Raw genomic sequence first — 12,711 nt, 5'->3', positions numbered from 1 at the left:
GAGGACTATTAACTTGAGGAGTAACAGTGATGGTTGTTTTGATACTCATGCAATCATAAACCTGATTACACTGAATGCCGTATGTGAAACTGCTTCTTTGTTCTTTCTTCTTTTTTGTAAATCTCTTTTAATAATTTGTTCATGTTTGTCACATTTAGTTGTTTTAAATATTTAGCTAAATTCATGATTACAAAAACTGTTATTAAAAAATAAATTTTTTAAATAATCTTTTTATTTATTACAGAAAGAACCTTTTTACACAACACCAACTAGACACAGGTGCCTTAGATGCATTTTATCTACTAACAAACAACGAACTGTGCCTTGTATTTACACAAAAACATGAATTCAAACATGTAAGAGGTTTATTTATTGGAAACGCATAAATTCTATTTAAACATGTCCTTAATATGGGCTGTGTGTGGGGTGAAATCACTCTTCAGCAGATGGCCACCCAGAGGGAATTTACATCTGACCTCACTAACTGCAAAGCAAAATGCTGGAATAGTACACACTATAATTCATTCATTTATTTAAATTGTTTTAATTATCAGTCAAACTGGTCAGGGCAGAGACAAGGCGAATGCAGAGCAGATTCCAGGAGCACAAAGCTGGAATGAAACCCTGACAGCATGTCATTCCATCACAGTGTGTCATTCCTTCACGTTTATTCACAGCTAGAGGAAATTTTGAACTACCAATCCATATACTGTGGTGGCTACATTAGACAGCGGGTAGTTTAGTTTAATCTAAGGGACCTGGAATCGAGTCTACTGTAAATCCATAAAGACATACCTCAAATTAATGTAATTTATTGATTAATGAATATATTTCCTGTAATTACTTTATCTGGATCAGGGTTGTGTAGGTCGGAGCAATATTACAGACAGTTAAAGTAACCGATCTACCAGCCAGGAAGACCTAGTGGTGGCGGAGAATGTAGTGTTGAATCATGGGGACTTGGGTTCATCATCACCTCTGGTTACAGCATGTAAGAAATTTGTCTTTGTTTTCTGTGTCTACATTTAGTTTCCTCCAGGTACTTTCTCCAGCATTGCAAAATCAGTAGAAGGATAATTGGGTGACTGGGTGAGTGAGTGAGTGAGTGAACTGGTGACTGTGTAATGCACTGTGATGAATCGGTGCCCCTGCACAATGAGATGTATATATTCTATGCACCCAGTGTTTTCTCGAATAAACACTGGACTTGTGCGGAATTACAAATAATCTGTTGGCTGGTTAGACTCGGTCCTTGACTAATATGATAGAACTTTTACTGCTACAGCATTGGAGCTTCAGTGTTATTGACTTCAGGCTTATTATAATGTGTTTTATGGATACCTGGTTAGTTTAAATGCATTAAATCAGTGTGTTTCTGCTAAAGCAGCAATGAATGATACAATCAAATATTTTTCTTCCTTAAGACTCTTTAAGCCAGGTGCTGAAATATTTCAGCAGTGCTAAAACATTATAACACTAACCCTAGAGAATCTGCCAAATGATTCTTGTAGCTGGCTAAGGTTAACACAGAAACATTAATGCTACATTCTCTGCTCATGCTGATGCTTTTATAGAAATATTCCAATCTTTTTAACCATGTGTAGATCTACTGAATCTGTGCCGTTATTACTGTTGTATGATCATTGTTATGGCACATATTACCTGACCACTGAAATAATGTAATGACAAATGTTCTAACTTCTCTTAGCAAAATACTAAATTATCTGTGTAATATCAGCCATTAGCATTTTTATTTAATTTTGTACATTTTAAAATTCAGGCTATTTAAATGATGTTGTATTTGAATACATTTTAAATGGACACAGAGCAGATGTTACACTGTGGGCATCAGTAAAATCACAGATATGAATTTAAGCTAAATAAGTCGGCAGTCATACAGTATATCATACTGTATCAAAACATTGTTTGTTAATAGTGAGTTAAATTCTACTTTCTCTTAACTACAAACACTTGCTACACAGGGTTTAACTAAATAGCATTTAGACCCTGCGTAGCACTGAATGCCCAAAGAATGTTATTTAAGATATTTATGCCACAGTAACTACAAAACTGCAAGCCAAATTCTAAGTAATCTGTATATTGGACATTGTTGTTGTTGCTTTGTACCCTGTTGTTCTTTGATATTCTTTAATTCATTTATTTATTATCCTTGTCAGGGTGTCGGTGGATCCAGTGGCGCTTAAAAAAACATCGCTGACTTTGCATTTCTCTCCTCCTCCTCCTCCTGTTGCTGCAGATTTCCAGCCTTTACTGAAATAGATTTTTATCACTGCTGGTGTAAGTTCGGGGTAAGAATTATTGCTGGTTTTAAAAGACTCAATTTCAGAAATTTACATTTTCAGCATTTATCTGATGCTCTGATAAAGTGACTTACAGAAGTGCTTCCTCAGTAAACAAATTCTTACTCTAGTACAAGTACAAAGCGGTCTATAAACATGCATCTGCAAAAACCTTGTTAAAACAAAAGTATAGGTAAAAGGGTTTTTTATTAGTGTAGCTTTTTACTTTTTAGTTGTTACTTTTAATTTAAATGCTTCGTAAAGAGCTGGGTCTTCTCTTCAATCATCTTTGTAACTGTAAGCAAAATAGAAGCATGTTCATTAAGGCCCCTTAGACGTTGGGCCTCCACTGTATGACCATTACTTTTTATTACTTATATTTGTAAATAACTGTAATTGTGGGTTTTTTTTTTATTTAACACAGCCATAAGCAGAACATCATTACTAAGTGTAACATACAGTACATTGTGACTGTTTTATAGCATGACAGTAAGCAGATGGCGCAAAGGTGCTAATGCACATATTGCCAATGCCAGTGCAATTAGAGAAAAGAAAACTGATGGAAAAACATAAGGTTTTCACAGTAATTTTCCCACATGTTCAGATGACAGTATGCTTTGATGACATCTGGCCCATTCTAACAGAGGCGGTAATGAAAAAGCAAGCATGAGGGTCACAAATTGCTTTATTAGTATTGTGCAATAACAAATTATCCAGACCAGTACAGGTCCTCTGAATCTTTTCACACTGAATGTTGCATGATGTGGTGATGCAATTATATGGCTTATAGTGGAACTACAGTGGTGCTGTAAGTGCAAGGCACCATGACCAAAATACCAGACAGTCTCATGAAATTCAGTTATACAAAGTAAACTGTTCATTAGTATGCTGAACTTATGATAAAAAAAAAAAAAAAAAGTTAAAACTACTTTTCCTCTCCACTTTACTTTTCTTTAGGTCCCTACACATATATTACACCACTCTGTGGAATGTTTTTCAAGTGCTTAACATAATTCATACCTAAATTGTAATCAGTGCTCTTTCAGCTGCTTCAATGCACCTATACTTAAGCCGTCAGCAGTCTCCTCTTCATCAAAACACAAGTAGCTGAAAAAAATAGATCCAGAAAGTTACTGATAAGTCTGCATGAATATAAATGTCTAAACAAAAGGCTGAACATTTTTTTTGTCTTTATACTTTGTACTTTATGCATTATTCACTTACTTCCATGCTATCCTACTGCTTAAAACAGTAAAAGTCATGAAGCTAAATGAAGTCCTAAATACAGTCCTATATCCTATTTAACTACACTGGATTGGTACAATTGTTTCAACTGTGCTTATGTGTTTATTAACCTTTATGCAGAATGTCAGGTTCATTGTGACGTTTGACAGTCCAAATGTTTTTTTTTACTTATTTATTGATTCTGCCAAATAGGGATGAGGAAATTTAATTTATTAAGAAAGGTAGTAACATTAAGTTACTTTTTTCCATTTGTCTGTTGTAGTAGTTAAAATGTAGTAAATAATTCTGTGTTAACTATATTGTAGGATCAGTGCCTCAGTTTATATCACTACTGGTCTTGTTGCCTCCAGCAGAACGCATATACTGTACATACATATACAGATATACAGTACAATGAAATTCTTTCTTCGCATATCCCAGCTTGTTTGGAAGCTGGGGTCAGAGCACAGGGGTCAGCCATCATATGGCACCCCTGGAGCAAAGAGGGTTAAGAGCCTTGCTCAAGGGCCCAACAGTGGCTGCATGGCAGAGCTGGGATTCAAACTCTCAACAGTTTAGTTGATAGCCCAAGGCTCTACCCACTTGGCTACCACTGTCTCAGGTCTGTCATATTAATTTCATACATTGATAAGTAGGGTATATAAAAATAATAAATAAATGGTTGAAATTAAGTAAATTAAATAAATTGGACAAAAAATAATAATTAAGAAAACAATTAAGAATAAACATTTTAAGATTAAGCTTCAATAGACACAGCACATACAAATACCTGATAAACATGGGTACAGAAGGGTAAAGATGAACTACTAAAACACCCAAACGGGAATACTGCCAGGCCTTAACACAATAATAAGATGCACTGAAGATAACCTCCATGACACCAATAAATGCATGTTAAAGTCCTTAAACTCATATGCAAAATAGTTTTTAAAAAAAGCTTAGTGTCCTCATCACTACCATGTAGATAAAAAAAACTCTGACACAAGACAATGTTTCACACATAAGTTCAACACCATGTCTGCCCTGTTAGGGCTCCCATGGTCAACCATACATTCTTCTTATTTTGTATTGTAAAATCAAGGAGCAAAAGTAAATTAGCTATACAGCAGTATGCCATAACAGCTTAGATTAAGTCTAACAAGGTTCTAAAGTGCATGATCAAGCAGTCACTAACAAGCCTTGGATCATTATGTGCAAAGTCAAATGTGAGCTAGACTAGATCACAAAACACTGCCAACAAACTCTAAAGTAGAGAAAACACACAGTGATGAGTGCTGCTTTACCATCAGCCAGTCTGACAGACAAATCTAGATTTGGCAGATACCAAAAGACAGACATGCGCCTTAATGGAAGTAAAAATAGTAGATGAGGAATAATGATCTAGCAAAAAAAGTCCCTCTCATCCATCTGACATTCATATCTATTCCCTACAGTGAGCTGCTTTAATGCAGGCGGCTGTCGATCAAATCCCCTTTATCATTTCAGCAGGAGTGCTACCTTACCTGTGGTTATAACTGTATATAATATCTTGCATATGAGGTTATACATTCAGTCTGGTGGTATATGTGTCTCGTGGTCTTTCATTAGAGCTGTTTGCACGGCTTGACATTTCGCTGCTGCTTGGCATTTGAGAGCCCAGCAGTATCAGCACCACTGATGATTGTGTGTATGAGCTTGTATGATCAATGTTGACAGACATGAAAGGTGAAGACTGTCATTGAAGCCCTGAGATGAGCCCTGGGTTTAATCCTCACTTCTGGTCACTGTCTGAGAGGAGTTATAGCATATTCTCCTTATGGTCTTCCTTTATATTGGTTTATTCTTATCTTTCAAATACAAGCAAGCATGAACTGGCTACTGATAAGTTGCCCATAGGGGTATGTGAGTGTAAGTTAAAGTAATTGTGTCTTGGGTGCAATTCTGTCTTGTGTCCATTGTTTCCAGGTGACTTCGGACGCGTCCCAACCATAACCAGCATTAAGCATCATTTTGGTGCCACCTAGTGTATAAAGTATAAACCATGGCGGTCATACTTGATACATTTTCTCTGCAACTTTATTCTTTTAATTAATGCACATTTAAGTAATGCAATAAATACATATCATTTATTACATAACTCTACCTGCTTTATGTGTATATAGTATTAATTTGATGTTAGGTATCTGTGCATTTATTTATTATCTGTTTTACCACCGTTTTTTTCATATTTAGGGTCGCGGTGGGTCCGATTCACTGCACGAACTGGACAGGGAAAACACACACACACACACACACACACACTCATACCTTGTATTTACTTTTGTATTCCCAGTTAACCTGACTGCATGTCAGCTTCAGAAGGAAACCCACGCAGACACAGGGAGAACATGCAAACTTCACCCAGGAAAAACCTGGACAACTCCACCTGGGAATCAAACCCAGGACCGTCCTGCTGTGAGGCAACAGTAATACCTATCAAGCCACCGTGCCACCCAGTATCATTGTAATCAAAATTAAATAAATGTCAGCCAATAAATAAATGACAGTATAGATAACAATTTTATATATTGTATATTGTGTTTAAAATTACACTAAAATAAATGTACTCCAAAAAAGGAAAAAAAAGACTGAACAAGCTTTCCAAAAAAATGTTTTGTCTTAAACTGTTCTTCATTATTAGTTTGGATTCCACTCAGTTGTTTTATAGCACATGACTTCACTGCAAAAATTTATGTGCTCTTGCTTTATATGCTGGACATGAACTCTTCCATACTGGGTAAAGTGTCACTGTCTGAATGAACAATTTTCCAAGTCTACAGTAAAAAGAGAGCTAAAATCATACTGCAGAAAGGTCAGTGTGGCTGAAACGATAGTAGTCATTAAATAGCAGATTTGTTTTTATAATCAAAATTATCTGGAAATACTGTCATGCTGCATACATCCAGTAATGCAAATAGTATAAAATATTAAGTTGTCAATAAAAATATAATTATTGTACTTATAGAGAACCTTTATCAGAATCTTTAAAAAAAGCATGTGTTTTTAAATACATTATACGGTCAAAAGTGTGTGAACACCCGGACTGCTTCTTTCCACCTGGCAGAAACTGGGTCAGACCAAGATCAGTATTGCATATAAAGAGTCACACACTGCTATCTATGAACATACTGCTTCACTGTGTATGCTGTGTTATACTGGGACACAACAATAGACTGACCCCGTGCTGTTAATCCCATGATTTTGACCCCCTGCTGTTGTATTTTTTTACTTGGTGAATAAGAAGCAAAATTATTGCTGAAACTTTTCGATTGTCATGACTAGAATTACCACGTTTACTGAAATGCCATACAACATAAGATAAAGGGAAGCTGGTAGCTTGTTTTGCTTATTCTGGAATGTACCATCAGTATTTTCCATCCCCGTGCCCTTTTCCCTAAATTAGACAACATAAAAGAATTAGAGCCGTGCTAACAGAGCCACAGTTATAAACGACCGTCTCCTAAAGTAGTCAGTACGAAGATTGTTTGGAATATAAACAAGAATTAACTGAGAGTTGTGGATGAGTGACAAGACATAGGCAGCCATGTACAGCTTTTATTTCAGATGATTATAGAAAACAAAAAGGAATTACTGTGGACTGTCTATAATTTATTTAGAGTCAATGTCAAGTTCTGATGTCAAGAGTTGAGAGGATTTCGACAACAACAGAAGATTGCACAGAGTAACTGTAGAATAAGAGAGAGTCTACGCCTGCTGTCAGACTGTTGAGGATATCTCAGCTCAGACATGGAGAACTTTGAGGATATTGAGGGTCCCCACATGCACGATCTCAGCGCTGAGATTGGTGAAGTTTTGCTACAAATCCATGAAGGAATGACTGTTCTGTTTTTGAGGATCAAACACAGAATTTTTCACACTGCTGTTCATGTGTGTATGCTTCTGCTGCTGCTCTGGATGGCCATTTTTCTCTATGTGACTTTTTATTACACCTTCATACCTAACGCAACCTTCATCACTCCTGTACACTTCTACTACAGGTGAGAATCTCAGCTATACTATTAATCATAATAATAATTATAATATTTATAAATAATTACTAGCTATTTATTCTCTTTTTTAACCATCAAAGCTCACATACATTCAATTAGTTTTTGCAATTGAGGATTCTCTTTGGACTAAAGTTTGTCCCTCGGGATAAATAAAGTATCTATCTATCTATCTATCTATCTATCTATCTATCTATCTATCTATCTATCTATCTATCTATCTATCTATCTATCTATCTAAAATTCCTTAATTTCCTTCGAGATTAATAAAGTATCCATCCATCCAATGTCCAAAATACTGTAAAAATTTTTTTTTATATATATATATATATATATATATATATATTTCGCCATAAAATTTACCTATGTTCTACTAAAACGTGTCTAATTGTTTAGCAGATCTGATGACCAATCTGTGTGCTCTTTTCCCATGGCTAACTTCTCACTGCTCCAGAATGGCAAGAAACAGGTAATCACATAGAACCAAGCTTAAAAATGAATTGCCCTATATTGACTGTTATTTCATATTTACACAGAAAGATTGAACGCATCATGATATTACACAAAGAGAATTATGTTTATTTTATGAAACGGTTGTCCAACACCCATGTCACCAAGCTACATTGAATTAAAACAGCCAGACCGTATTTGAGCTCTCAGAACTACAACACAAACAAATAAATATGGCAGCATTGACACAGAAACTAGCAAATCAGAGAGGAAACCAGTCTGTATGTTACACTTTTGGGTTTATGTTTCATGGACAGATCATCAACACATGAACTTTGGTTGTGCAAAGTTGTGTAATGGTTTATTACACTAACCCACCACCAGTAAGATCCAGGTTAAAATCTTGGTGGTGATATCGGCTGTGAATGAATATGCCAGAGGGAGTAATATGTCTGAGATAGGGGGTATAGCAAAGGCCCTGCAGTGGGTTGGCCCCCTGTCCCGAGTGTTCCTGCCTTGTGTCCAGTCTTTCCAGACCTGCTTTGATTATGACCTCTATAAAGCAGTTAATGACAGTAAAAATGAAAGAAAATGTTCACTTAAATCCTCTATGTGTGATATTACATTTTGTCTGATGATCTAAAATCATTAAATTTGACATTGAACAATGACAGCCCAGTATTCTATTTTTCTTACTTATATGTAAATTATGCAGACTTTCCACTTTTGTATTAATATAAATTTAAATTTGCATTTATATCAGTATTCATGGTTTGTCCTAGTTGGCAGAAAAAGGAGGATACATGGCTGAAATATTTGTGTCAACCAAGGACAAACCACGTATACAAATGCTATTTGGAAAACCCCTGTGTCAGATCCCACAGTGTCTAATGAGCTCGAATGTATGAGTATTTTACCACATACCCTTTTTACCCACTGTAGGTGATAACACATGACCAGCCCTATCAAATCACACTGGAGTTGGAAATGCCTGAGTCTCCAGCCAACATGCAACTGGGAATGTTTCTGGTAAAGATGTCTTGCTACTCCAATAAGGGAGCGATTGTTGGTACCTCAGTGCGCTCTGTGAGTTTACAAATGAGCAGCTAGAATGTGCAAACACACACAACCACTTAACTAGCTCATCATTGGTGCTACATTACAACTATGATATCATGCATAATGTGTCACCTGCCAAAACATCTTCCCTGAACCACGCCCTTTGTGTTTGTAGACGATGCTTCAGTATCGATCATGCTTGCTGCAAACTTTGGAGACTCTAATATTCTTTCCTTTGATGCTGATGGGAGCAGTTGCACAGACGCAAAACATCCAGGTGGAACTTTACTCTTCTTATACAGACAGCCCAGTAAGTATTGGCCTAATGACAATGTTTTTTATTTAATTGTAAAGAAATGTTATGTTACGTAACAGGACACAAAACGGCTCCACAAAAACAGACTTTTAAATAAAGGAAATTTGTGTTCTTTACAATACAAAAATTTTTTTTTTTAATGACTGTCTATGGTAAATGCACATACAGTGCAAATGTGATGGATATAAATAAGGCTTAGAGCTGGCATATATCTTACACAGCGTTAGACAATTCTGTAAATGTATTAATGAAATTGTGTAGCTTAAATGAGATTTAAGCAAGATTAATGACAGCACAGAGGACAGAGATCATGTAAAATAGCTTGCACAGTCAGTCTCATTGTCTCTCATGTTTTTCTTTGTGCAGGATAAACCCACTGTTGGAGCAATTATAGAAATCCAATCTCAGCAAGTTCAGATCTACAAAGCACAGCTCTACATTTATGCACACTTCAGTGGCATCAGGTGAGAGTAGCAAGACTAAACGCCTTCAATTTGAAGCATGACTTATGATTTTAAAAAATCTTACTCCAGAGCTTCTGTGTGTGCTTGATGCCTTAGACTGTTAAAACAGCTTGTTTGCTATAATTTCCTCCTTGTTTGAGCTTGAATTCCCCTACATTTGATTGGTGTAGAAACTCATATGGCTGATTGTTAAAAAGCTTAGACATTAAGAAAAGAGCTGAACAATTTTTAGATTCCAATAAGTGATTGATCAGTAGTACTGGTGCTCAGGTGGCCCAGCTGTCCAATATGCCAGCCTACCTTTGAGAGGTGATTCCAGTCACAATGGTGCCACACACTTATGACTTGTGACCTGTTCGAAATTTGCATTTGGTATTATATGTTAGAGATTATTTAACTATTAATCCCCTGCTTAGTTTACTGGTTCTGTTAACCCCATGTTTACATGTGGTTCATTTAATAACATGGTTTCTTCCTTCCTCTAAAACAAACTAATAGAATTGGCTGTCCTAAATCACCCATTTCTGTTTGTTAGTGGTTTGAAACAGCCAGACCTTATTGCAGCTCTCAAAACTAAAACTCAAACAAATGCACATGGCAGCATTTCCCCAGGAACAGCCGTGTAATACTGTTACACTGATGGACTGTTGTCCCCTTCAATTGGAAAAGTGGTAGCTATATGTGTCCTTTATGCAACTTTAGCCTCACAGAAAACTTAGAAATACTTTAGTGGTAATACTGTTTCTCTCTACAGGTATCTCCTCTATCACTTTCCTTTAAGCTCAGCTGTGGTGGGAGTGCTGAGTAACTTCATCTTCCTCATTGTGGTCTTTTTAATCAGCCACCTGCATTATGGTCTGAGTAGCGACTGGCCATATCAACAGGTGTGTACTTTAATTTGGGATTTGATGTCTGTATTGTTTAAAGCATTTGTGTTTATACATGTGTTCATGCTTTAACATAAGCTTTCTGTTTATTTCAGTTGGAGAAATTGAATACATTTCTAGAAAGGAAAATAGATGCAACAGATCAGTATGAGAGAAACAGCACAGGTAAATATAACAGCTTGTAATTATTATTATTATTTTTTTTGGTTTTTCCCTTTTTCATTTAATCTAGTCATATCTAATTCCCCACTGTACTTCCACTGCTGCTTGCATCACTTCCATTCTGGCCAGGGAGTTCTGCAGACTAACACATGACCCCTTTGCCAGCTGCTTCTTACCACCAGCCAGCATCGGGGTTCCCACACAGAGCCATACCGAACACAACAAGTCACGCTGTGCCCCATGTTAACTTGCAGTTAGTAGAAACCCTGTCTGACCTTCCCTTACTCAGACGTGGCTTGGCAGGTAGCCCTGCTTAGACTCAGTAGCTGAAACTATACAACGTGGTTAGTGTACTATACTGTTGCTTCATCTTAACACCTGGTGAGCATGCATTTTGTTGCCACAATGGATTGTACAGCATTTGGTCACTGGCGATACCAGGCAAAGCCTTCTACCTTGCCCTCCACTCCTTATACACTGCCCACCGACTGTATTAAAAGTACCTAAATAAAAGTTCTAACATTTTTTGTTTATTTAAGTAAAATACTGCAATAAAACACAATGTTCATGTTGTCACCACCTCAATGACCAGGATCAAAGAACACCTGACTGAAAAATGATGTCTTTAATCCGTATAATTGATTCTTTATTCAAAAATACATTTACATTACACAACAGTGTATTTTTAAAATAATAATACTAATATTTATCTATTTGTTTAGGCATAAACTCATATTTGTTGGATGCATCTACAGTGGGATCTAGTGACATCATTGATTCCAGTTCTGATCAAATAGAAGCCTCTTATTCTGACAGAGTGGTGGAAGAAAACCATGAGAGGAATCACCTCAGAGGCACTCCTGGGAAGCGGTCTCGTTCTGAGGCATTGGATGGACAGAATGATATAAAACGTGGATATTTGTCTGAGGACTTGTCTCATTTATCACTGCCTCCGTCAGTGTATGAGACACAACTTATCCTCCGGGGTCATCAGTGCAATCCTAAAACCAAACAGATGGTGATGTTAAGTAATGAGGGGAAATGTTAGGACCAGCAAAGGGTAAAGCTACTGTAGCTGATACTTCCAGTTTTGTTGATGGTTTTAGTAAGATGTTGTAGCATTTTATGGCAGGATTAAAAAAGAATTCAAAGAATTTAAAAAGACAAAAGACTTTAAACTTTAGACTTATTATTATTCACTTCTTTTACTAAATGTATGTGGGTGTATTAGGATTGCCAACATACAGTTATTGCAGTTCAAACACACACACACACACACACACACACACATACAATTATAGACCTTAGTGGATGCTTTTATCCAAAGCAACTTACAATTTCGAGCAGTTGAGGGTTAAATACCTTGATCAGGGGTCCAACAGTGGACACACACACACAAATACAAATACAAACACTACAAATAAACACAAATTGAACAAAAAATCTCTAAAAGGTAAGATACTCTATATGGAAAAATATGTGGACACCCTTCCTAAAAATAAATTTCAGCAACACCAGTTATATGTGTATAGTATGTGTGTATGTATACAATACATTTTCAAAATTGTGGTAACAGTTTAGGGAGGCTTTCTAGGGTAAAAAAAACTTTTGCACCATTGTTTATATACTATATATGTTTATATACTATATATGTTTATATACTTTGCTATGTCAAATTGTTATTGTTATTTTGCAACACTTTTTTTTTTTGCAAAGAGACTGAATACAATACAAGCAATTGAGGGTTAAGGGGCCTTGCTCAGGAGCCCAAAAGTGGAACCTTGGCAGTGATGGGGCTTGAAC

General features: G+C 36.3%; 1 protein-coding gene across 1 annotated transcript; it reads left to right on the top strand.

The window, feature by feature from the left end:
• The first annotated feature begins 4,323 nt into the window (after positions 1-4,323).
• Positions 4,324-11,956, top strand: bscl2l (BSCL2 lipid droplet biogenesis associated, seipin, like). The gene is made up of 9 exons (XM_063000953.1): positions 4,324-4,337; positions 7,304-7,561; positions 7,967-8,039; positions 8,963-9,106; positions 9,255-9,389; positions 9,762-9,859; positions 10,614-10,743; positions 10,842-10,911; positions 11,664-11,956. Exons 1-9 carry the CDS (start codon positions 4,324-4,326, stop codon positions 11,954-11,956), a joined length of 1,215 nt encoding a protein of 404 aa, XP_062857023.1.
• The last annotated feature ends 755 nt before the right edge of the window (positions 11,957-12,711 follow it).

The sequence above is a fragment of the Trichomycterus rosablanca genome, chromosome 8 (assembly GCF_030014385.1).
Source record: "Trichomycterus rosablanca isolate fTriRos1 chromosome 8, fTriRos1.hap1, whole genome shotgun sequence".
In the NCBI taxonomy this organism is placed as follows: domain Eukaryota; kingdom Metazoa; phylum Chordata; class Actinopteri; order Siluriformes; family Trichomycteridae; genus Trichomycterus; species Trichomycterus rosablanca.
Note: the sequence above shows the minus strand (reverse complement) of the source record. Positions and strands in the feature narration are given on the sequence as shown.